The sequence below is a fragment of the Rattus norvegicus genome, chromosome 3 (genome assembly GCF_021556685.1).
Source record: "Rattus norvegicus strain SHRSP/BbbUtx chromosome 3, alternate assembly SHRSP_T2T, whole genome shotgun sequence".
NCBI lineage: Eukaryota > Metazoa > Chordata > Mammalia > Rodentia > Muridae > Rattus > Rattus norvegicus.
Window position 1 is genome coordinate 116,943,794 of NC_141536.1, and position 26,711 is coordinate 116,970,504.

The 26,711-nt window shown below is 45.5% G+C and overlaps 1 protein-coding gene across 1 annotated transcript in view; it reads left to right on the forward strand.

Moving 5' to 3' along the window:
• Positions 1-19,728: 19,728 nt before the first annotated feature.
• Tgm3 (transglutaminase 3) overlaps positions 19,729-26,711 on the forward strand; it is a 35,587-nt gene continuing 28,604 nt past the window's right edge. Inside the window, 1 exon segment of the mRNA NM_001108959.1 lies at positions 19,729-19,789. Coding sequence (NP_001102429.1) covers positions 19,783-19,789 — 7 coding nt within the window. The 5' untranslated portion in view covers positions 19,729-19,782.

The following is a 26,711-nucleotide window of genomic DNA, read 5'->3' on the forward strand; positions in this document are numbered from 1 at the left end:
TTGTCCGCATTAGTGTAGCTTAAATCAGATAGGTTGATACCTCTGGCATTATTTTATTGCTCAGAATCGATCTGGTGATCTCGGGGCTTTTGTGTTTCTGTGTGTATTTTAAGACTGTTCCTGGGGAAAATGTTATTACAACTTATTTCTCTGAAATCTGTAGGTTTCTTTTGGATTTAGGGCCAGTTTTGCAATATTGATTCTCTAAATCCACGGACCTGAGCATGCACATATGCATGTTTCTCTATGTGTGTGGGTGTCCAGCTATATAAAGTGCCACAGTGTGCACGTGGAGGTCAGGAGACCTTTGGGAAGTCCATTTTTATCCTGCAATTCTGTTGAAAGAGCAGAAAGCTGTGCCGTGTATTCCAGACGAGCTGGGCTTTCAGCTTCCATGTGATGCTCTCCCCTGCGCCTTTAATCTTACTTTAGATGCTCTGGTATTACAGACGTGTGCTGGCACATCTGGATCTTCTACATGGGTTCCAGGCCTTCATTGTAAGTACTTTACCCCTTGAAAACCCAAGGTTACAGCAATTAATTTTAACGATGTTATCAATCCGGTATATAAAAGCTCTTGCCATTTTGCTGTGCAATCATTATAAGGATTATTGAGATGCTTTCCTTGTTTTCATAGCAAGTATTCAAATTTTCAGATTAAAGGCTAGCCATAGCAACTCATACACATTTGGGGACAGCTTGGGGCACATAAGGACAACTTACTACAAGTACACCGAGACTGACTCGTGCTCATGTCAGTGTGGATCAGCAAAATTGTGAGTGTTTTGTAGGCATATAAAGTATTGATCCCAGAGGACAGGAAAGTCAGTTCAACTCACAAGAGTAGAATCCATGTTAGGAATCTAGTTTCTTATAGTTTCTTTGTGCCAAACACTGTGGTTTCTCCGCCCTGCGGCCAACTCACTTAGTAACCTAGAGCAAGCTTCCTCCATTCTCAAGGCCCTCAGACGTCCTGCTTTGCTTTTGAGAAAATTAAGATATCCAGGAAGAAATTTGCAACAACCAGAGGAAAAGGTATCTCCAGAAACCATCTACTCAATGGAGAAGCCCTCAAAAGCGATTTGCATGAATTGCTTCCATTGACTTGGTACCTTGAGCCCTCACAGCCTCCTTATTATTAATGTCAAAACCACCACCCAACCTCATCCACGGAAGCAATGAGTTGTCACACTCATGGTGTCACTGAGACCTTGATTTTGTCACAGTGTTACTGAGGTTCTAAGGAAGAGCTAATAAAACAAGTCATAAATTCCAAGGACTGCAAACCTATGATGCAGTCATTACCATCCGTGAGGATATTTAACCGTGGGAAGATGTCTAGGTGTTACAAGGAGTGGCGCTGGAACTTGTACTGCCATTGGGTCTGGAAATGTAGTCACCTTTGTTAGCTTATAGGAATCCATGACTTAGATATGACTGCAGCTTACAGAGAAAAGGGAAATAGATCTGCCCCCACTTAAAACCAGGTAATAGTCACCACTCCAAAGAGCTGGGCTCTCTTAGAGGAAATCAAGTTGCCATCTCTCTGCTGGGAAAAGAATTCTACACAGATATTTATTTAAAAGGGGGGAGAAAGATTTAGAAAGTAGTGGTGTTAGAAACTTACTAAATAGACAATAATCAGAAAATCAACTTGGGTTGTGGGACAAACTGGCAAGGTAATTAACACACAAGGACGATAAGACACGGCCATTACTAATACAAGTTCAAGTGATGAGTACTGAAAAACGATCCCTGACAGTAGCCATGGCCATTAGCTTGGCCAAATGCTTTCCCAGCAGCGGAGCTGCCTGACAGGTCAGCATGAGTAGTGACCTGAATGTTATGATGTTCGACTTACGGAAAATGAGGTGGTGAAAGTTTTAGAACTGGTCAATGGCAAAGCCATCTGTAGGCACTGTGGGTGTTTGGGGATGGTGGTGGTGTTTTTGTTTAGTTTTTGGTTTTTGCTTGCTTGTTTGATTGTTTATGTTTTCTTTTGTCTTTCCATAACTTGCTGCTGTTCAGACTCCAAACACAGCCCTCGTACCTTTTCCAACTTAGGGAAGCTGTGGAGCTCTGTGGAAAAGTGTGTGCAGAGAGGGCCTGGCTGTTGAGTAGCACTCTAGCTAACTCAAGAATAGAGGAAGGTTGGGCCCTATCCTTTCATACATTGTTTTTTCCTTATAGTCAAGATAAAAGGAAAGGACAGTGGCTGTTCTTTCTCTATAGAGACTGCCCTGTTTGCAGTGGGTTGGCTCGCACTAATGCCAAAGCGAAATAATGGCTGAGCTTTGAAGTTAAATCTGTTCCCAGGGCAGAGCTCTCTTTGACCAGTGGGCGTTAGGTTCAAAACAAAGCTTCCTGTCATTCCCCAAACCCGTGGGAAAACAACTGGTACCTACAGTATCAGCTGTTGATAATGTGGATGCTCGGTAGATTAGGTATAGCCAGTGCCTTTTATTAATTAAAAAGGCATTTATTTTACTTTCATGTGTATGAGCATTTCGCCTGCACACACCTCTGTGCACCAGGTATGTCAAGTGCACAAGGAAATCAGAGAAGGCTTTCAGGTCCCCTGGAACTGGAAGTATGGGTGGTGCCGGGAAATGAACCTGGGTCCTCTGTAAAAGCAGCAAGCGTTCTTGTTTGTTGAACCACCTCTCCATCCCCTGTGCCTATTTTTTTTATTACACTGGGTTTATTGGGATATAATCTCACCCTATATCAAAGGTCATCTGATTTTCAGTGCTACAGGCCACAAAAGGCCATCACTAAGAAACACTTGCCTGGGAGTGCACATAGTGAATTTAATTTAATAGGAGAAAGTAGTCCCGACCACATCTACATGGCAGACAGTCTCATTTTCACACCAAACCTTCCTACGTACTGGCACAAAACAGATAAGGTAGATCAATGGAATAAAATAGTGGACCCAGAACTAAACCCTTTCAGCTACAGGGACCTAATTTTTGACTAAAGTGTTTAAAAAAAAAAAAGAGCCCCTTCAACAAATGGTACTGGGAAACCTGCACATCTGCATGTAGAAGGGTGAAATGAGACCCTTTTCTCTCACCTTGAACAAATATTCAAAATGAATGGAAGATACAAGGCTGGGAGGCTAGACAGACTTGCTACTTTTGCAGACGACCCCAGGATCAACTCCCGGCACCCACATGCTGGTCCCCAAATGTCTGGAATCACAATTACAGGGGATCTGACGCCTTTCTCTGGCCTCTGCACACATCAAGCATGCAAGCGATACACGGACATGCATGCAGGCAAAGCTCTCACCCATTAAAAGAAAAAAAAAGAAGGAAAAACACATATGTGGCTTGAAACTTTGAAACTTCAATAGGAAAACATTCAAGGCCAAGGCATAAACAATAACATTTTTTTTTTTAAAACCTCCAGGTCTTTCCCCAGTGGCACAGGAAACAACTCAAAAAGTTGACAAATGAGACCCCACGGAATTAAACTTCTGCACAGTGAATGAAATAATTGCCAGAGTAAAGTAGAGGCTTAAAGAATGGGAGGAAAACCTTTGCCAACTATATATCAGATAGGGGTTGATATCTTGAATATAAAATAGAATAAAAAAATAGGCACCAATTTTCTCCCCAATCAACATTGGGCTAATGAACCGAAGAGGCAGTTCTCAAAAAGGCCACTCACAGATGGCCAGTAAATGCTTGGAAAGTGTCCAACATCCTTAGCCTTCAGGGAAATGCAAGTAAAAACTGCTTTGGGAGGTAGAGGTAGCTTAGTGACTGAAAGTTATAACCATGTTGTTGTTCCAGAGAACTGGAGTGCACTTCCCAGCACCCACGGCAGCAGCTCACAGCCTCCTGTAACTCCAGGTCCAGAGGGAACCCAGTACCTTTAGCCTCTGCACACCCCACACAGATACACATATATGCACATAACTGGAAATAAAATGAATCTTAAGAAAAATGGTTTTGAGATTCTAGTTCATCCTAGTCAGAATCGAGAAATCAATTGCTGGCAGAAGTTTAGCGAAAGGAAAAGCCTACTGGGGGTGTAACTGGTGTTTTCTATGGAAATCGGTGCAGCGACTTTCCACAGAATAAGAACTACACTGCCAGATGAGCCATTCCTGAGCCTAAACCCAAGGGACGAGGCCTCGCACTCCACACAGATCCTTTGTTATTGTTGGATGATGCGCATTCGTTAAGATATGGAAGCATCCTAGAAGAATGGATAAGTAAAGTATCCATCATCACAACAACACTTTAGTCAGCTGTAAAAAGAAATGAAATAACAGCCTTTGCAGGAAAATGGATGGAACCAAATATCCTACATTAAGCAAAATAAGCCAGGCTCAGGACAAATTTTCTATTGAATCCCTCCCCATCTCTCTGTCTCTCTCTGTCTCTGTCTCTCTGTCTCTGTCTCTCTGTCTCTCTGTCTCTCTCTGTTTCTCTGTCTCTGTCTCTGTCTCTCTGTCTCTCTGTCTCTCTGTCTCTGTCTCTCTGTCTCTGTCTGTCTCTGTCTGTCTCTCTGTCTCTCTGTCTCTGTCTCTCTGTCTCTGTCTCTCTGTCTCTGTCTCTCTGTCTCTCTGTCTCTCTCTGTTTCTGTCTCTCTGTCTCTCTGTCTCTCTGTCTTTCTGTCTCTCTCTCATCGTGTGTCTGAGTGGTGAAATCAGTAGTGGACCATGAGAAGAGAAGAAGCAATCTTAAGGGTAGGGAGGGGATGAAATCTCTGAGACTTGAAAGCAGGAGGACTGTGGGGGAGGGGTCCCGCCAAAGGGTTGGAGAAGGGGAGGAGGGGAGAGGAGGAGGGATGGGGAAGGGGATAAAAAAACAACACATGAATATGCCACCACGAACCCATGACTTGCTATGCAAACTTACAACGTTATTTTAAAGCCTTCCCACAGATATACCAATGCATGAATGCAGCGGCTCTGTAGGTAGAAGGGTCCTGCACACAGTGCTTTGTGCGTTGGCAGCAAGCAGATATCCGCAGAGTGAATAGACAAATCCATCTCCATCTTACAGATAATGAAACTGAGGCCCAAAGTGGACACGCGCCCTGTGACAGAACCATGCCTGATTTCTGTATCCTTTGATTTCTAGTCCTACTGTGATCCTGTTTAACCTTGAGAAAGATGCCCTACGGAATATGGAAAATGCTCGAACTCTCCCCCAACCCCCCACCCCGTGTAGTTTTTCATGAATTGGAAGCTTAGGAGTATCTAAGGTTTCTCTAGTCATTCTGAATCACTGTCATGGCTACAAGTTAAATAATTATTCACTCTCCCTGGAAAAGCCATAAAAATATCAAATTAGCATTGGCTTCCAAAGTGGCCCGAGGCGGAGTAAAATGATAGAGAAGAGAAGCCAACTTTCCAATTATCTCATCGGGAAATCAGAACAGAAGAGCTAATCCGTGAACCACCAATCAGAAATGGAAACCGATAACTGCTTGGTGGAGAACGCAGAAAATCAACATGCAGGAAATTCCCCAAGCAGCACCTGGTGTTAATGGCTCTCAGACAGGAGAGCCAGATGGCCCCGCAGAGAGTGTATTTATTCTCCAGGAGCTTCAGGATTGAAGACAGAAATAAGAAATGGCTTCATTTTGTATGTTAATTTGGTTTTTTGAGATTATAATATTCTTCCATCACTTCCCCCTTCCCTTCCCTCCCTCCAAACCCTCCCATATACCCCCTCCTTGCCCTCTTTCAAATGCATGGCTTCTGAGTTGTTTATTACCAAACCTCACAGGAGAGGTGGATGGCGGAGTTAAGGTTGAGGGAAGGGATGTGGCCACCACAGATGCAGATATGTTTGGAGAGGTGTACTGGCTGGTTTTGGGTGTCAACTTGACACAAGCTGGAGTTATCACAGAAAAAGGAGCCTCAGTTGTGGAAATGCCTCCATGAGACCCAGCTGTAAGGCATTTTCTCAACTAGTGATGAAGGGGGAGGGGCCAGCCCATTGTGGGTGGTGCTGTCCCTGGACTGGTGGTCTTGAGTTCTATAAGAAAGCAAGCTGAGCAAGCCAGGGGAAGAAGCCAGTAAGAAACATCCCTCCATGGCCTCTGCATCAGCTCCTGCTTCCTGACCTGCTTGAGTTCCAGTCCTGACTTCCTTTGGTGATGAACAGCAATGTGAAAGTGTAAGCTGAATAAACCCTTTCCTCCCCAACTTGCTTCTTGGTCATGATGTTTGTCTAGGAATAGGAACCCTGATTAAGACAAGAGGTGTTTCCACTGTTTTCTTTCAGGGAGAATTTGGGTACTAATTGCCCCCCATTAGTCTCTAGTAGAAGGTCAGGGACAGCTTCTCAGGCATTTCCCAGGATTCACCTCTCCAGACTGAAGGAGAACCTGCTGCTGATGTTGCTATGGCTACAGCTGCATCATTCACCGTGTCTGTTCTCGGTGCTAGCAAGTCTACCATCTTGTGACACACCATTTCTTTTTTTCTGAGTTGTACCAAGGGTTGCTTATGCTAAACCCAGACCTTAGAGCTCATTCCAGCCAAGGCTAAGACCTTGGCTAAGACCTCTTCAGTACACCAAGTCACCAATGACTAATCATGATGCTTCTGTTCTGGGAGAAAATAGTTACAGCTTATGAAAACCATCCGACTTTCCAAACCTGCCAACATCAGGACCACCTTCCTGGCCACGGATGAGTCTCGAAGGATGGACGGCAGGGAGGCTCTGATCTGAAGAGATCCTTGCTCTGGAACCATTCCTTTAAAAATTGTCTACAAATCAGGGGAGCAGCAGAGAATGAAAGTGTTGTCAAGCCATTTGGTGGCACCATTTCAACATCTCGGTGTTGTTACTGTTCCAGGTCTTATTCTATCCTGCAACATTAGGATTGGCAGAGAAAGGGATTTCCCTACCCCTGAGAAACCTTCAGGGGCAGCTGACTCCCCTTGCTCCTCACAGGCTAGAGAGTAGCCCCACCAAGTCACCTCTCCCATTTAATTTTTAAAGTTAGATATCTCAAAGCTTATTCAAAGCAAACAATCTTATCAGAGTTTAGAAGAAACACCCCAGGGCTGGCAAGTTACAAATACCAACATGCCAGGAGGATGGAGAGGAAAAGACTGTGTGTGTGTGTGTGTGTGTGTGTGTGTGTGTGTCTTTCTGTATGTCTGTCTGTCTATATGTGCTGTATGTGTCTGTGTGTGTGTGTCTGTATGTGTCTGTATGTGTTCTATGTGTCCGTGTGTGTCTGTGTATGTCTATGTCTGTGTGTGTGTATGTGTGTGTTCTGTGTGTGTGTCTGTATGTGTTATGCGTGTCTGTGTGTGCATCTGTGTATGTGTGTATGTGTTGTGTGTGTCTGTGTGTGCATCTGTGTGTGTGTCTGTATGTGTTCTGTGTGTCTGAGTATGTCTATGTGTGTCTGTGTGTCTATGTGTGTGTGTATGGTGTGTGTGTGTGTGTGTGTGTGTGTGAATGTGCCTATTTAAGTGGACGTGGAGATCAGCTACATGGTAAACAGGCAGCCATGTGGTTGGGAGGTAAGCTTTAGCTTTAGCAGAAGATTGAAGGAACTCAAAGTACCAGAAAAAAGTATACTTAGACTTTAGCACCTCAGAGAAAGACAAAAAAGAAGATAGACTTAATGCTTTTCTGAGTCAAGACTCAGAAATGCAAACAGACAGTGCAGAACCTTATGGCGGCTGATGGGACTATCCCTTCAATCCACTCTTGTCCCGGCATGTTGGCTTTAATTTGTGCTTTCCCAGAATTAAGTCCCACCCATCTGAGACCTCAAAGGATTGAACATAATTTCAGAGAACATATGGCCAGTAATTGGACAAATGGTGGCACTGGTCAGCACCTGTGGATTGACAGTGGTTTGACCTTTCACTAGGTGGGCTCTCCTCTGGAACACCCACAGACATTTGGAGGCAAAGGAAAGCTCAAATCCAAGTTCCTCTTTCTTAGAGTAAGTGAACAGACACAGACATGGAGAGTGACGTACCTAAACGGCACACAGTTACATATATGTAGAAGGATTTTGACTTTCCACTTCAAGTGGCTTAGGTGTGACACAGAACATCAACTGCAGGCTGGCTAGTTCAACAGGTACACCAGGCTGGATCTCCAAGTTCAGGAGACCACAGCAAGCCCTGATCCTCCAGTAGTACCTGTTCATTTGCAGCCTGCGTTTGGATTGCTGACTCACCAAGATTTCCTCCTGCTGACATTCTGTGCTGGTTCTGGGGTGAGACACTCCAGGAATAACCCCTCCCCCGCCACCCCCTCCCCATCGAAGAAGAGTTTCATCCAGTGTCAGCAAACGTCAGAGAACTGCACGCATGTGCCCACTGGTTCTTTTACTACCCTAAGAGAATTCTGAGAATGAGGTTGGAACCAGACACTGGCTTGCTGTTGGGATGGATGGATTAGTGACACAGAAGGTATCTGAGATTTCCAAAAGGCACGCTGACACACGGCAGGTGCCAGAAAACTTCCACCCACTGATCCCCACACAGGGCTTCCCTAACTTCAGGCTGTGGCCTTGTCAAGGTCAACCACACAGTGCTGTGAGGTTGTTGTTATGCCTCCTTCAGCCCAGAGCCTGGCATGTGGTGAGTATTTACCTCCTCCTTAATGACCAACAAGCATCGTGGTTTATGGAAATGGGCAGAAGAGAAATGAGGCAGCTTGTGCTCAAAGCTCCCTACTTTGGTTATCGTGTTACCTGGGCAAACTTCCTCTTTCCTTGTTATACTTCAAAGGACGTGAAGGATGAGTATTTTCCAAACTATTCTGTAAAACACTGTTTATTTCTCTGTGTGTGCCTGTGTGTGTGTGTGTGTGTGTGTGTGTGTGCATGCGTGTGCACATGCATGTTCATGTATAAACAATCTCCTTAGGTGATGTGAACCATGAGACATATTACAGTTCACTTTGGAGACTGACATGGACTTTATAATTATAAAAACTCAGAAATCCTACAGTGGAAAGATCTGCTTTCATTTACCCAACTTCTAACATTTTTTGGCCCCTTCCTCTTCATATTTAAGAAACTAATGTTCTAGAGAATACTATTTATTTATTTATTTATTTATTTATTTATTTATTTATTTATTTATTTATTGGAAACCCTGGTTTAGATCATCCTGAAATGCTTTTGTAAACCACTGCCTCTCGTCCAGAGATAATGATGACTGTAGGGGTAAATACTAGGGACCTTAGAGTTACATGAACTGGGATTCAAATCTTACTTCTACTCTTTAATAGCTGGGCAGCCATGGGCAAGTCCCTTAAAATTCCTTCCCGGGAATTCCTTATCTGTAAGATGGGTTGGGTGATATTTCCTTCTGGGATTGCAAGCTATCGACTGGTGTGTAACCAGACAACAGTATTTATATTTAACAGTATCCATAACAGTGGTTGACACTCTGTCCCTAGTAAACACTCGTTACTTTCTCTGGTCATTACTTAAATGCTCTCCCACACCCTTCCCTGTCTCTGATGCTTTAGACTCAGCTGCTATCAGAGGAGACTAAAGCAGACAGGCAGGTCAAGGTCAGGTGCTCACATGACCCTTTGACATTCTCTTAGTTTCATGTACCAAGTACTTGATAGGTAGCATTAGGTGAAGGGACCAGAGGGCAGGTGGCAGAGAATCCTGCTTCTGCTTATCAACCAAGTGAGTCATCTGTGCTAGGCAACTAGGCACTGTGGAAGATTAAGAGAAGTTGCAAGGATGCTTACCATTTGTCCCAGAATGAATGTCCACAGCCTACTACTGTGTGGGCAAAACTAGGTCCCACATAAGGGCAAGGTAAAGCCTGTGTATGCCCAGACAAGAAGCAAACATTCGGGAGGAGCTGGACTAGAACTCTGAAAGGGTAGGATTACGCAGGCTTCTAGCAGCTCTAGCCAGGCTGTAGTGGGAGATATCTGGAGACAAAGCCACCGCTCCACAAACTCACATCAAAGCACCAGCTTGGTGGCAGACATGACTCTATTGTGAGGTAGAAAACGCAGAGCCTACAATGGAGGGAAGGATGGATATTGGAGCTTGGGTCTTTGTGAGTACTGAACAAGGCTCTGTAGACCGGTGTGCTTTTGTTTGCTTCTGCCCCAACTCCTTCCCAACTACAAGGCAAACAGCAATCAAAGAGCCCAGCCATTGGATCCAGTAGTGGTGTTGAGTATTCCTCTGTCTCCAATGCCTTTGTACTCCTGGGAAAGGTCCTGATCTCTCAAAGAAACTTGGGTTCTTCCCGGGTGGGATGACAGTGATAATCCCTACCTCAGAGAACCCTTTCAAGGATTGGAGGATCGGTGTTGCTGGACCCAGATGTTGGCACAATGAGCACTCGCACAGGAGTAGGTTTCCATTCCCAAAGGTTATTTTCATACACCTTAGCAAAGGCCCAACATAGCAAACTCTTAGGTCATTTCTTGTGTCAAGCGTAAAGTGGATATGTATATTGAAAAATAAAAAATATTTGAAGGAAAATATTTAATAAATAAGGGCACAGGGAGTGTGTACATTAGGGGGTACCCAGGCAAATGGCTTAAGTCTGCAAGGCTCAGAATCCACAGGAAGGCAAGTGGGGACTGGCAGAGGGCAAAAGGTCATATCCCCTCCGAGCCTCCATACCCAGGAGGAAAGAAGGTGGAGAGGAAAGAGAAAGTGCTTATGGTCTTCATGTCCTTGTTCTGGCTAAAGCTCTTGGGTGTGCATAAGGTGTCCCTTTACTTCCATGTTCTCATGGTTATATGTCTTAGCTCTCCATTAGGAAGTTCTTGCCCTAAGTCCCTTTGCCTTCTTGGGAGCACTAGACATGTCACCCATCTCCAACATTTGCTCTGGAAGGTTTCAGGTGGCAAATACTCTTTATAGGAAAAGGGAGAGAGGTAAGGAGAAAGCTAGAGAGAACAAGAAAAGGGAGAAAAAGAGGAAAAGAAGGATGGGGTGAGGGATCTAGGGATGGCAGAGTCAGATTACAGCTCTCAGCATAGTGTGACAGTCTTCTTTATTTGCTAAGATTATCTTTGCCTCTCTCTAGCTCTTTCTCCATGTCTCCCTGTCTCTCTGTTTCTATCTTTCTGTTTCTCTCTGTGTGTTTCTGTCCCTGTCCCTCTCTCTGTCTCTGTCTGTCTCTGTCTTTTTGTGTGTCTGTCTGTCGGTCTGTCTGTCTGTCTCTACCCTCCCTCTCCACACCAGTGGAGGATTGGATATCCAGAGACAGACAGTGGCTTTCCCAAGAGAACAGAGAACCTGAACTCGGATGTCTTAGGTACTCATTCCAGTCTTTGTTTTCTGTTGTAGTGATTCCTAGCCCTACAAGGACCAAGTAGGTCTCCTTTAGAATAGGCTCATCTGTTATAACAAAACTAAAGCCACAGCCATGGGCTAAAGAGCTCTAAAATCCCAGACTCAGGGCCTTGCCCTCAATGACACAGAGCAGTGAACAATGGAGGGAAGCCCGCTGCCTGTGGTGGAGCTTTGCTACCCAAGCAGAGGGAGAACAGGACAGAACATGACTGCAGAGCACAGCTCTTGTCGTTCCCACCAAAGTTTAGCAAATTCCCTTAGATCAGTGTGCTTTGGTTTTATTTGCTGTACAACTTTAGAAGATGTTTCTGGCTATTTCTTACTCGTGCTGGAAACCTTATGTGGTTTCTACTTTGTCATCGCTGTGGTCATGCTGTATTGTTTGTTCCTATGGCTTTCTTCTGGCAGTGTTATTGTTTGAAAAGACAATGCATGTGCTATAGACACACTGTGACCACCAGATCTGTAACCCATCTCTCATTAGTACTCATAAGACCCTAATTTTGCATTGGACATGTGCTGTACACAAGGCAGCAATCCAGCAAGATGGCTCGTGTTCCCAGCCCCTCGAAGCTGAGGGGAGCAGTAGAATTGAGCTGTGATTTCACCAGAAGTGGCTGAGGCATCCTCCCAGGATAGCTTATTGCATAATCATCTGCCAGTGCTCTTTGCCCTTCTGCCTTCCTGCCAGAAACACAGGGTGTCACCCAGAGGTGCACGAACTATCTCTGAGCTTGAGGCCAGGTAAAGCCAGATGGAACTGGAAACAACTCTTCAAATCATGTACCAGCCCTGGATGGCCTGTCTAAACTTTTCCTTTAGACAGAAGGAAGATAAAATCACTGGTGTGATTAACTGCCATTCTTTGGGACTCTGTGACAAGCAGCCAAATAAAATTCCCCAAGTCCTCTGGACATGGTAGCACAGACCTCTACTCTCAGCTCTTGGGAAGCTGAGGCAGGCAGACCAGAAGTCCTACTTTAGCTTGGGCCACATAGTGAAATTCTGCCTCAAATGGCCAAGAATTAGCAATATATTTCCATGATGGAATACTTGCCTAGCATGTGCAAAGTTCTTGGCTCAATCCCCCAGTACCACAAAACCAAACAGCCAAAATCAATGGCTAGAGTTTCTTCATCATTGGGTTCCTAGATCCTCTCCCCAGAGAAAACCATAGTTAGCATCTTCTTTTAAGTCTTTCAAGGCATAATCAAGCTGTATACAAGGATAACTACATCTGTGCCTGTTTCCTTCAAGTCTCTACTTTAAATGTAGAATCTTAAGATTCAGGAGTAGGGTAGGGATACAAAATATATTATGATCATCTTGTTCAGAGAGTCTCAGTGAGAATCAGGAATGGGTAGAGGTGGTCATGTTTGTTAGCAGTCGCCGTGTCTAATGAGAGATGTTGCTGATGGGTTTATAGAAGATGAGATAATATATTAGCCGAGGAAAAGGTTGGCACCTCCCACTTTAAACAGAACCCTGCATCTCTCAAGGTCTCCAAGTGTGTTAGAGAGAATCGGCCTTGACTAGACCTAATCTCCAAATCTCCAGAATGCAAGGCTTCTATTTTATCCAAAATGCTGAGGACACAGAATCTGAGCCAAAGAACATGCTGGGGAAAAAATCAAGAGAAGTGGAGTGCTGGGGGCTTGCTGGAAGAAGACAGAAGATTATTTATTCTGAGTTGTAATTGACTTAAATTAATAACTCTGTTTCCTCTCTTGGGTCCTCACAAATATTGCTGTACTGTGAGGAGTAAGCCTTGTTTGGATTTTCTAGACAATTTTATGTCAGAGGGGTGAACAAAGCTATTTCTCCAAGCAGTCTCGACTTCCTGTCATCTAGTCTGTCTTCTGGTAGACAAGATGGTAACCTTCCTCACACACACATCATGTCTTTGGTTTAAAGTTATTAGCGCCCTGCCATGAGGTCCTACATTATGCCAGACATGCCTTCGCCCTTTAAAGTTTACGACTCTCTTATTTTATGGCTCTCTTTACTGATGCACAAAACTAGGACCTAAATATGCTGCCCGGGAATCCCCACTTTGCTCCAGAGAAGTAAGAAACCTTTAGTTTAGATTAATCTGATGAAGACCAAAACTCCCAGTTAAATGCAGCCAACAGACAATAGATTTCCCAACCATAAATTAATGTGCTATCTTGGGAATCAGCTCAGTGGTAGAGAACTTGTCTAGCAAGGCAAGTACAGTTCCTAGCACCAAATTCACTGACAGAACTTCTTTAGTGCCAAATCCTTTAAAGAAATTAGTAGCAAATATTGACGAGAATGACATTTTCGTATATGTACACAATGTACTTTGATCATGTTTCTTTTTGCCCTCTCTGTCCTCCTCCCAGTTCTCGGTCCTTCCTCCAAATAGACCTCCTTCTACTTGTATTTTTTTAATCTAGATTCTGCATATGAGAAAAAATATGCTGTGTTGACTTTTGGACTCTGCCTTATTCCACTTAACATGTTTTTCCATCTGTTCTCTTGCAAATAGCATAATCTCGGTCCTACTTATGGCTAACTAAAACTCATACATCACCTCGGCTTTGCCCATTCATCTAGAAACAGGCGCTGAGGCTGCTTCTGTGACTGGGCTTTGCGAATAGGCTGAATGAACATGAGTGGGCAGATAGATGTCTCTGCTGTGTACTAACCTTGATTTCTTCAGGTGGGCACCCAAAAGTGGCACAGCTGGGGAATTAGCTTCTATGTGTGTGAAGAGAACAGAAGAACAGAGGTTGGGCCCTTTGCATGGCTCCTTATTTCAGAAGCTGCCTAAGATTCAGTGCTATTGGAGAGTCGGTCTGGAAAGTGGCTGAGGCTGCTGGGTACTTTCCAGATGTCGTTCTGTGGATGCACTCTGACTTCATCCTCCCTTTACGTTAATGAGAATGCTCTTTCTTCCAGTTTCTATTATCTTTTATGCCACAGTGAAATGTTCGCTTTCTTGCGAATCTTTACCACATTTTTTAGTAGGCAAACCTCACTGATTCCAGTTGTATAATTACGTTCTCCTTGGTCTACTTGCCTCTCCAGCAGTGAATCATCATGGCAGTAAAGGCAGGACCCTACTTCACTAATCCTCCCTCAGAAGAAGACACGTTTCTCCTGTATCCATAATGTGTGCATATGAATTGTCGACACAGCAAAACAACAGGGAATATGAAACATTTTGCATTTGGTTACACAAATTCTAGACTTTAAATTTTTTTCTCTATTTGCTGAAGATATATCAAATTGGATCACTCCAAATCCATAGTCACACCGACTGCCTCAGTTAAACTCTGGGTTACAGAACAAAACAAGGAGATACAACTTCGGGGCAGTGAGTTGGAGGAAGGTGGGAGGAGGTGGAGAGGGCCGGAAAGAGCTAAGAGAAGGTGGGGTGAGGGCCATCGGATTGCTTCACATACATGCACGACGGTGTCAAAGAATGAATTTAATTAAAATGTGCCTCGTTAGACTACATTTAAGGCATTGAGGGAGTTTCTCAACTGAAAAGCAGGAAATGACTAAACTGGCTAGCAGAAATGATTCTCCCAGTTGGAGGTCCCAGGTGCACCAGCCTGAGGGTGAAAAGGAATCTCAGAAGGGAAGGAAGAGACCTGCACTCTCTACAGTTCAAGTCTCCATTTGGAGATCTTAGGCCAAGCATTTGTCTGTAGGCCTTGGTCCATTATCAGAAGAATAAAAAGCTGAGCTTCATGGCCTCTGGTCTGTTTTCTTCCCGAGAAGTTACATCCTCCAAAAGCCTTTGCCACCTTCACTTCCTAATGTCCTCTCTGGCTACAACATGGCTGCAGGTGTGCCATCAGGAGCCAGATGGTGGGTTGTAGTCTCTTCTCTGCATTGTTTTTTCCTGACCCTGCTCATGAATGACCAAGAGCGTTTGGCAGACGCCAATCTTTCCAACAGTCTCGTAGTGGGTTGAGACCCACTGATTTCTCTTCTATGTCTGAGAACTTAGGGTGACCACTGGGACTAAAAGTGGAGGCTAGCCTTCCCTACTGACTCCAAGCACTGTGTGCACCACACAAAGCCATGTGTGGGCAGCCCATGGAATGAAGACTGTCTGTCACTGCTGGTGGCTCCCCTTGATCTTCTCCTTCCTGGTTTGTCTGAAACACATCCTCTTTAATAAGCTGACCTCACCTATTGCCATCATCAGTATCTATCACTCTTTCTGGAAGATGACTACAAGTGATATGAACCCCTTTGGCTATGAGTTTATCATCTTCAAGATTTTCTGTTGCTTCTTGTCTGACTGTTCAAGGAAGGACATCACTTAGCTAGAATTCACTGTGCCACCTGCAGTTTACAGTCAAAGAAATGCACATAGATAATTTAGAAGGGATCATCAGATACCTACTCTTCTTACAAGGTTTTGTTTAATCGTGTTTGGGCAAGAGTAGGAAAGTGGGGGTACAAACATTGAAGTTGATGTTAGATCTGGCATTAGATCCCATGAGTCCCTACCTTCCTGTTCAGCCCTAGATTACTAACACAGCCACCAATCAGTAACAACTGTCTAGGGGTAGAAGACCCAAGTGGGGGCTTTCCTAAGGTCCAGGCTACACTGAATGGAAGGACCTGGGTCAGGTAGATCCTGGTGGGTCCACATCATCTTATCAAGACTGTTATTAGCTCCTGTAAGCTAAGTTTCTTAGCTGTGAAATGGATTAGTGCTCCCTAAGAAGCTTTAGAAGTTAACAGATGTGGAACTCTTAGCACACAATCTGACATCAGGAATAGTGGTGAGTTTGTGTGTGTGTGTGTGTGTGTGTGTGTGTGTGTGTGTGTGTGCTTATGTATATGTGCACATACACAAGTGTGTGTGTGTGTGTGTGTGTGTGTGTGTGTGTGTGTGTGTGTACATATGTTTAGGTTTAACAACCCAGTATTAGCTAATCAATTAGTGGGCACATCCCTGGGGAAAACTAATTCTCCTTCTCATCAGTCATAACTTGCCTATGGCTCTTCTAGGGGTGAGGTCCCTAAAAGTTCCTTCATTTATGTCATCTGGTGCCATTGTTCAGGTCTTGTTTAGACAATCATATTACTGAGATTTCGTGGGTGCCACTCTCCTGTTGTATGTCCAGGTCTTCTTGGCTGTTCAAGTCCTTCTGTCCACTATGATATTCCCTGAGCTTTAGGCGTGGGTTTGTGCTGGAGATGTATCTGGGCTGAACAACTTCTCAGAGCCGGTGCTTTCTGTGTTGTGAAATCTTCAGCATCCTAAATCCCTTAATGAGAGGGAGAAAAAAAGGCAAATGATCAATGGGCTTCTCGTTTAAAAGCCTCCGCTTGCGTGCTCCATCTTACCTGGTGTCTGGGCTGCAGAGTGTGGCCAAGCAGGAATTTCATCCTGTGTATAGCTGTCTGACTCAACTATGAACTGAAAATCATTTAGCTGAAGTTGTGACAAAGCCAGCAATTAGAGTTTGCCTGCAGGTTGGGGCTGTGGCAGTGGCCATGATGCAATCCTCCCACAGCCAGCATTAGGCTCAGGCAGACTCCCTGCTGTACCTGGCCTCTGGGGAGTTAACAGGCTGGCCAGCCTGGATGGGCAGCAGGGAAGGGGACAAGGGAAACTGGCCCGAGCGATGTCTCAGGAAGTATTTCTAGCACTGACTAAACAGTGGTTCTGGGTGTCCCTGCAGCTCAGCAGGATTTGTGGTCAGGAAGCAGAGGTCAGTGTGAAAGTAAACAGCCAAGGCCACACAGCAAGCAAGCTCTAGTGCCTAGATTTGCATCCGGGTCTTCTGAGTCCAGTGTCTATATTTATCTACCACACTGGGATAAAGGCTGGTCTGTGGGAAGACTACATGACCAGGCATTAGTGTAGACACTTGTGGGTCCCCTTGCAAAATTTGTGGCACTGAGAACTGTGCCATTCTTTAAGGATAACAATAACCCTAGTAATCTGAGCCCTGACTACTTGCACCCAGAGGTTGTGCTAATTAAGCTCTTTACAGCTCCTTTAATTCTCACAACAGTTCTGCCTCAGTTTTACACACAAGGAAACGGAAGCTCCGAATGATGAGCTGACCTGACAAAACCAGAATATGGACCCGGGTCTGTATGACCTCAGGCTCTTCCCCAAGGGCAGTGCCACCTGCTTGTCCTCTCTTCCGGTTACTTTGTCTTATTACTCAAAGGAATGCCCAGCGTCCAATTGCCCCTGGCACTCAGGCCCACAGAAATAGTAACACTAATGGGTAAGCTCTTCCTTCTCTTTGTTCCACACTCAGAGTACAAGGAGTGATTCCACACTCGTTCATCACATTTGGGTCACACAGCAACTTCCAAGGCTCCTGGTAGGATGGATCCTGCATAACTAAGGCCTTCCTCAGAGCCACAGCTGATGGAACAGCATGGGCCACAGCCACCCTCAAACCTCCACATGAGATTCGGGGCTCTTTGCCAGATACCTCTGAAACCTCTGCTCTCTTCTTGACTGCCTAAGAAATAGGTGCCAAGCAAGCTACCTCTCCCCAAGCCATCAGGACTCTGAGAAGGCCAAGCTTCCTCATCATCTAGGAAGTGACCTCAGGGACTGAGCAGACCAGATCTGGAGTCATTTAAATTTGGGTCCCAGGCCCACAGTTGCATGGCCTCACGTTCATCTGTTTGTCCCCTTCATGATATAGCAGCAATAGAGCCTACGCTGTGTACGTATGTGAGGGCAGAAGAAGGTAACACTTGTGAAGGCAATGGCCACAGGAACCACAAGATGGAAGTTGTTATCGCCCTCTTAGTCGTTCGTTCATTCATTCATTCATTCATTCATTCATTCATTCATTCATGTATTCAAGCAGGAGCCCGTGAGATGGCTCAGTAGATAAGAGCACTTGGCACACAAGCCTGGCACCCAGAATTGATCCCCGGAACCCACATAAAAGGCTGGACATGGCGGCACACATCAGCAACCCTAGGGGCATAGGAGGCAGAGACAAGAGAATTACCAGAACCTTGAGGACCACCTAGCCCAGAACAGCAACACAACAGAAACAAGAGAGACCCTCCTCCACAAGGCAGAGGGAGAGGACAGACACCCCAGAGTTGTCTTCGGATCTCCACACACTCACTCCAGCATACATGCCTCCATGCGTGCATATGACACACATGCTAATAAAAAATAATGTTTTAACTCTTATTCAAACAAGTTTGTGTTCTCACCACTGTCAGGTACTCATCTAGGTTTGGGGAAGAAAATTAGTAACATACAGCCTGTATCTCCAAGGAGCTCAGTCTACGGGTGGGGTCCTATTAAGCAGACAATTACAGCATAGTGCAGTCTATCTTAAACCCTCAATACATTTATTGATTGATTGATTGATTGATTGGCTGGTTGGTTGGTTGATTTGTTTGTTTGTTTGTTATTGCATTGCTAGAGATGGAAGTCAGGCCCTCTGTGCAGATGCCCTAGCACCATGCTTTATCCCTATCTCCTTTTCCCAAGCTAGCCTATACCTTATGATCCTCCTGTCTCAGCTTCTCAAGAACTGTAATTCTGGTTGTGCAGCAAGCTACACCTGGAGGTGACTGTGAGCCACTTGATATAGGTGATGGGAACAAAACTGGTCTTCTGGAAGAGTAGAAAAGGTTCCTAACCACTGAGCCACCACACCAGCCCTTAATCTTCCCTTTAATGTTGGAGCCAAAAAACAGGTCAATGACTCCTCCTACACTTCTGGAGAGAGCATACGGCTGGAAAGTCAGTGGCCATTTCTAGTGCTTCGTGAAAAAAGACTGTGGTCCCCCTCACCTGGATTCTAACCGCCATCTGATTTCAAGATCTTTGGTGTAGTCCATGGTGAGGCACATGCATTCGCTTTCCACTTAAATAATCATATTGAATTAAATCCCCCATCCTTGTGAGCTGAGAGTGTGGGAATGCTTATCCTCAAACCTAAACAAAAGCTTCCAAGTTTCAGATGTGAAGGATGACCCAGGACCTAGAACTTAGGGCTGCCAGCCCCTCCGGATGAACTTTCTATTACCTTCTCCCTGGGCACATGAACTGTGGGGTGTGGAGGCAGTTAGCCCTAATAATATATGTGCACAGAGAGAAAGGACTGTCCTAAGTTCTAGACATGCCCTTGTCACAAAAGTCTTCCTGACATGAGTTTGGGATAAGTTTCCTAAATGCTGGGGCTCCAGGAAGCCACTTACCTTTGTAAATGAAACAAGAAATCCCAAGAACAAACCAACTTTCTTTCATCTCCTTTCTTCTTTGCCAGCCCATCTTGCATAAGCACGGTGACCATCCATTGGGTGGCGGGTGTGTTGTAAGTGAAACGTCTACAGGCACTACAGGAATGACTTGGTGCCTCGCCCACCTCATTAGAATTCTAATTGGGGTGTGTAGGAGAGGCTTCTATAAATGGTAAGGCAGTCCTTGGCGCCTGTCTCCCCACATCATCTCTGTCATTCCCAGAGGAGCCCCAGGAAAGGCAGAAGAAGCCGAACATGAGTGGTGAGTGTGGTGTCTCTCCAGCAGGTCCTCTCGGGAAACCCATTCTACCTTCTGGGCCTGCCTGGCAGAGCAGCCAGTCGGGACAGTTGTGTGTCTTGGGGACTCTGTTTTGGGGTTCTGTTCAGGGGCATCTCTATTCTAGAGTACCTGCTGGGTTCTGCTGGCAGATTTCAGTGGCGGAACGTGACTGGAATGGATGGCATGTGGGTAGGATGTTCAACACATTCCCCTTCAGGACAAGCTTTTGTCTTTATTGGTACTTATTCGTTGCTACCTATAAAGTCAAGTCAGATGGCACTCTGGGTTTCTTAGTACACTTTTCCTGGCTGTCAGTAGCAGGGACAAAGGAAAGCAACTTTCACAGGGTGAGAGAGAGACATGTGGAAGATGAGTGCTGAGAAGCCGCTGGCGTGTTCCTAAGTAAACTACAGATCCTCAAACACTGGGGCAGCCTCCCTGGCTTCACTGGCTGTGTGAAGGCCCAGGAGCAGACGTGGCAAGCATGTCACACGTTCCCGACTGTCCCTAGGAACAGCACCAGGGAAGGCGACTGAAAAGGAACAAGAAGTGCAGGTTTTTTGACTCCGTGGTTACTGTCGAGGATTTGGGCCCTGCTAATTACTGCCTATCATGGTGATTGGCCTTGGACCTTGATGCCAGCAATGCCAAACCCAAACAAAGCATGAGTCAAACCTGTAAAGTGTGGTGAATGGTGGTTAGGAGCACAGAGTACCAATCCAGACACAGAAGGTGGATATGGGCCCCAGATGAGGACTGGGCAGGGGATGCTCATGGTACCATCCAGTCCCTCTCACGAATACAAGCACGGCTGAGATGCTAAAAAGAAGTTCTCGGGGGTCTTACAACTTCGCCAAAAGGGGTTGGAAGTTGTCATCCAGTACATCTCTCTTCTGCCAGGAAGAGGCTGGGGACCGGGTACAGGAAGAGCCTTAGGAAGGTCAAACAGCAAGTTGGTAGCAAAAATGAACCAAATCCCCAGTACCAGGGTGCCTTTCCACTAGGCTCTGTGTCCAGATCTGAGCTCAAAAATGACTCCCAGCAGGTGAGCCACCAGACCTCTTTCTTGAGCTTGGACTTCGGCTGCTTTCTTGCAGGGAAGAGCTGGGAACTTCTCCTGGGTTCCTGACTTCTTTGTATACACCTACAACCTGCCAAGGTCCTTTCCTATCCTTATTTCAATTCCTCAGACCACAAGAGTATCCAGGCTCCCCAAAAAGAAGATCATCTCTCTGAGCTCCATATCTTGAGACTTCAGCCCCACCTGTTGTTTGCATCGAAGACCAGATTAGACACACACACACACACACACACACACACACACACACACACACACACACAGCCCTGGCTCAATGGCCTCTGTCACCTCCCTTAGCATGTGCCCACTTTGTGCTGCTCAAGCTGTATCTACCATTTAGGATTATATCCAAGAGCAGGGCTGTGGAAGCAATTGGCTTTCAGCCCTGTCCCTAGTGATCTTAGGGGTACTCTACCCTGTGAGTCTGTTTCCTCAGCTCTGACGTGGATTATACTCACCTAAGAGTGTGCATTAGCATGACTTAGTAGCACTTGGGAGTTTTTGGTTTTTTGGGTTTTTTTTTTTTTTTTACTGCGCCTGTTTCCTCCTTACCTTAGGATCTTAAGAAAGCCTGATGAGGAAGGGGTAGGTGTTAGGGTGCAAACATTGTTTCCATATATAGAATCATCAAAGAGTTTTTTTTTTTTAAAAAGACAGTCTGTGTTTTAAAAAAGGAGAAGCCCCCGTGGGATAAAATCCATTTTCTGTTCCCAGGTGATTTCCAGAGGACCTCTTCTATTAGCACAAGTCACCCCAGCCTCCTTCCTCATCTTCCTTTCACGAGTTCCCAGGTTTGCTTGGGTTCACACACTCTTTGAATTCACCTCTAATGGCTTCCTATGCTGCCTCTACCCTGCAGGGCTGTGGTGTGCATGTGGGGCAGCCATTCCCCTCCTTGGGGCCCACATGCTAGGCTGGGGTGTGTGTTGGAATTTGGAGATTCTCTCTGTATCACTTAGGAGGAAAGGAAACAAGATTGGGTCTCTTGGGTGGAAAGATGGCTTCCAAAGGAGACTGCATTGCGTATGCTGAGCCCCTCTCCCTTGGGAGATGATGGTAGCTTCTCTCCCTCCACTCCTACCCCATAGAGCAGCCACACAAGTCATTCGTGTGAAGGATCTTTCACACATATGAACTGAAGCATAGCCTAAGGTACCTGTTCTCTGCCCCAGCTACACATTTGGAATCAGCAGTAAAGTCGCTTTTAAAGGCCAAAGGTGTTCCTAATCCCGATCCTGATTTGATTGGTTGGGGAAACTCTTGGCTCAAGACATCACTCTCCTGGTGACTCCCCCGTGTGTCAAGGCTTGAAGCACCACCCCCCACCCCCACCCCAGCAGGAGAGATGACAAGCTCACTCTTTAGAAAGGAAGCATGTGAAGTCCTTCACCTCTAACCTGTCAGCATGATACCCAGGGCACAGAGCAGGCTGTGGTTAATGGCTTCTACAACACCACAGTAGTTGGCTGAAGCGAGCAGCTTGGAGTCAGATTTTTGTCAAGGAAAATTGGATTCCATCTTGGCCTTGGGTCTAGGTTCTGTCTGAGCTTGTGATATTGGAGCAATGAGTTCACCCCGCTGAACTCACAACACCCCCACCCCCATTGTAAATTGGTATAACGCCGTAGGCTTTTATGAGTTTAAAGGATGCAAGTGTGGTGCTCCGTGCTTGGCACAGAAGGAGCTACAGCCTTCCTGACCTTAGAAGAGGCAGATGTTGAGGTCTCACCACTCCCTTTGTATGTTGAGACACCCACAGTTCAGAGACATTGAGGGCCTAACCCAAGGCCTCTCTACCTATCCAAGGTTTTACCCCAGGAACTTTGCCAGACCCTTCCCCGGCCTGCTGACAGATCCTGGCCTTGAGGCCTGCTGACTGACAGATCCTGGCCTTCAGTGCCAGGAAATGTCGCAGTGTGTAAAGCACCCAGTTTGGAGGTGTCTTACTGTGGAGAGAGGCTAAAAGCAATTGATACCGACTGGAAAGAGAGAAAGGAGAGTGTGTCTGGCAGTGAGTCCTGGGATCCAAGGAGTGGCTGGCCAGGGCCTGGAGCCTGAGGGAGTGGCCTGGGGAATGACTCCTGCTTCCGTGGCTTGGATCCGAGACCTGGCTACTAAGCCAAGCTCTGCTTCTAAGCTACACTGTGCTTTCAGTAGGGTCCCTTCTGCCATTTTGGAGTTGGGGCGGGGAATCTGGTTTTCTGAAGTGAGATATGGGAATTATATTGAATTACGTCACCATTTTTCAAGATGTCCATTCCAATCCATTTCAGATTGTGACATCAGTTTAGACAACCAGCATGTGCTGTAAGTTGGTGTAATGGAGAAAATGTCAAGAGTATGTGCATTGTGGTATCTAGTTACAAATCAATGTCAGGGAACACCAAAATATGCTTCGTAGTGTGGTCCCTATCCTGAAATCCTCTCAGCTAAATGACTTTTAGATTTTCCATTAGTTGGGACTGTGGAGCTCGCTCAATAGTTGTTCTTGCAGAGGACCCAGGCTCAGTTCCAAACACTTGCATGGTGTCCCAGCCATCCATAATTCCAGTTCCAGGGAGTCTGATGACCTTTTCTGGCCTCTGAGGGTACCAGGCATGCGTGTAGTACACTGACATACATAAAAGGAAATCACTTGTACACATAAAAAATAAGTGAAGTATAATTTCCATTAGCATTAATTAAGTCTGGAAACCTGTAATATAAGAATGCATCTTTGCCTAAGGAAGACATAATAAGAATAGAATCAGACTGGTGTGTGTAGGAGACCAGCTCCCCATGTGTTAGGCCTGCCATCTTGGTGCCCCGCTAGCTCCTTTCTCAGCCCAACACTTAGCAACCAAGACATCCTCAGATGTCTGCTGCCAGCAATTTCTTTATAGAGCTGGCCTGATAAGGGCATGTTTAGCCGATGGTAATCTCCTGTCACAGTCTGACATCTTCTTACACTGCCCTGCCAAATGTGAGCCCCAGAAGAGATGGGTGAGAGCTATAATCACAGGATCATAGAAGTAGGATTACTTGTAAATGACAGTGATTCCCCAAGAGACAACCAACCAGAAAACAAAAGCCACCCAGCTGTTCATTTCCTCTTTACACAATAGATCTGAATGTAGGTAGATCCAGAGATGTTCATTTCCTCTTTACACAATAGATCTGAATGTAGGTAGATCCGGAAAGGGAAGGGAACTACATAGTTCTCAGAACACAAGCTCTGACCAGCCCCACGACTTACTGCCACACATGGCCCCTGTGGAATCTGAGGTGGATATTGCAAGCCCCATCCACATCACTTTACACCCGAGACAACAGGATAGAAGAAAGAGGAGGAAAATAGGCCAAGCACATTTGCCAACTGCTGCCACAAAGGTTTCCTAGCTGGGCGTGATGTAATGATGAGGTGATGTCATCTCAGTGCTGGGAGGCTGAGGCAGGAGGATCAAAAGTTCCAGCAAGCTTGGGCGTGTTCCAAGTGTGTGGAGATAGAATAGGGTCACATATTCAGGGCACTCCTGGGCTACATAGCGAGGCTTATCTCAGAACCAAAGATCTTCAAAAGAATTGAATACAGCAACTCAGAGAAATACATGCTTCATAAAAGCCCTTTTCATAACAGCCAGAATATAGAAACAACCCATGTCTACCAGCTGAGTAAAAGATAAAATGTAGGGTGTATTTGTGTAGTGGAATATGGTTCGTCCATAGGAGAATAAGTTGTGCATTCAACAGCATGAACGAGCCTTGGAAATATTGTACCAAGCAAAACGAGGCAGACGTCAAGAACCAGTACTGTGTGGTTCCGTTTTTAACAGATCATCCAGAACAGACAAAACTGTAGAGGCAGGAAACAGACCGGAGGTCAGAAGACTCTAGGGAGGAGTGGCAATGATGGAAACTAGGTAGAGTTCACACAACATACAAATATACTAAACATACTGAAGTGTACTTAAAATGCGTAAGATGTTAATTTTTATCCTATGTCACTGCAATTTTAAAAGACTCATTGGAAGTTCTGGCCTATAAACCACTGGCTAGACATGGTTTATGTGCGTCCCCTGACGGGAACCTGTGAGATGCACAGCCTATTAAAATGCAGGTTTTGTTATAGGAAAGGGGGAAACAAGTGAACTTCGGGATAGAATTTAGCAGTCTCTCCATCAGAAATGCTGGTGATGCTGGTATTTACTGAGATATGTCTTCATCCTGACACTGATACAAAGAGTCATCCTAGGGTGGGATGGGGAAATGGTCTGCAGTGAGACATCAGGGGCATTTGCTTGCAGACTTCCCCATCTTTGTGCAGGGAGAAGCTTAGAAAGCAAATGAGTCGTTTCTCGGTGTTCTTTCCCCCTCTTTTCCCCCAGGAACTCAAACCCAGGGCTTTGAGCATTCTAGTCTCCTGCCTAAATCAAGCTATACCCCTAGTCTTTCCCTTTCCTCCTGACAATGTTTAAGTGTGTGACTTGAGTCCATTGCAGGCCAAGGAGACTCTCCCTTCACCTCTTCCTTTCACCCAAGCAGGCAATAGAAAACACCTCTGAGATGAAAACACATTCGTGAGCTTTCAACCTGAGGAGACCCCAAGATGGCGGACACTTTTTCCCCTTTCCCTTCATTTTTTTTTTCCTTTTTTCAGAGCTGGGGACCGAACCCAGGGCCTTGTGCCCCCTTTCCCTTCTTACTCTTCTGGCAAAGTAGACAACATGCTCTGTTAGGAGCAATGATCTGGGCATAGCCAAAGGCCCCTGCTACCCACAAACAGGAGTTCCTGATTCAGAGGTTCATGGGTGGGACAGGGTCCGAGAATGGCAGCCAGTGAGCCTTCTTGTGCAGCTCTCTCAGGGACGACAAGGCAGATGGATCCTGTTCATTCACTGTCCCCAAAGACTGCCCTCCAAGAACACGTTTCCTCCCACTAGGTACTCAGTGTCCCTGTTCGTTAGGTTACAATGTCAGTGAGTAGACAGTACATCCTAAGCACCTCTTACTACCTACAGTAGCTTCTGGGTTCTGAGCCTTACATGGAACCTATTCCCAAGAGAAGACCTGGGGACACAGTGACAGTAGAGTCAGAGATCCTGGTGGAAAGGAAATGCTGTTTCCTTGTAGCCTGCTTACAGTGCTCCTAGTTAACAAATGAATGAAATTTCCACACCAGCCAGCCCCACTCTTGTAGCATTAACTAGATGCCCTATGGCCTATGGAATAAGAGCTCGGTTTCACAAGTCTGTTAATCACACAGATGTAAAGAAAAAGACTGCTGATCCAAATTATGGACAAATTAAAGCAAGCTATATTTTGGTTTTAGTAAGTCTTCATTACATAGACAACCTTGATTGATTACAGAGTTAATTAATGATTAATGATGACCATAGTCATTGATGATTATATCAATTTCCCTTCCCTGAAGAACAGGGTCATGATAACTGAAGCCTCTAACCCTCTGAGGACATGGTTGGTTTCCTAGGCAACCAGCCACTATCCTGAGGCTGTTGGAAGCTCCCAACCACCAGTTATCTTATTAGTTTAAAAAGACACTCACCCTTTCCAAGATCCCAACTGTTTTAGAAGACTTGTGCCAGGAAAAGGCAGAGACCAAATATACATTTCTGATTGGGCCACACAGCTTAGTCCATGCTCTGCTGATTTCTAGGTACCAAGGTGGACGCTCTGTCTCCTGAACTTGTTTGCAGTTGCCAGAGTCATCCATGGTGTATATATAATATATATAATGGGTTCCCTGTGTGGTCAACAGTTGACACGCTGCATACTGGTGACACATATGAGTCCACCTTTCCGTCTTCCTTCAACTCAGGAAGGACTTCC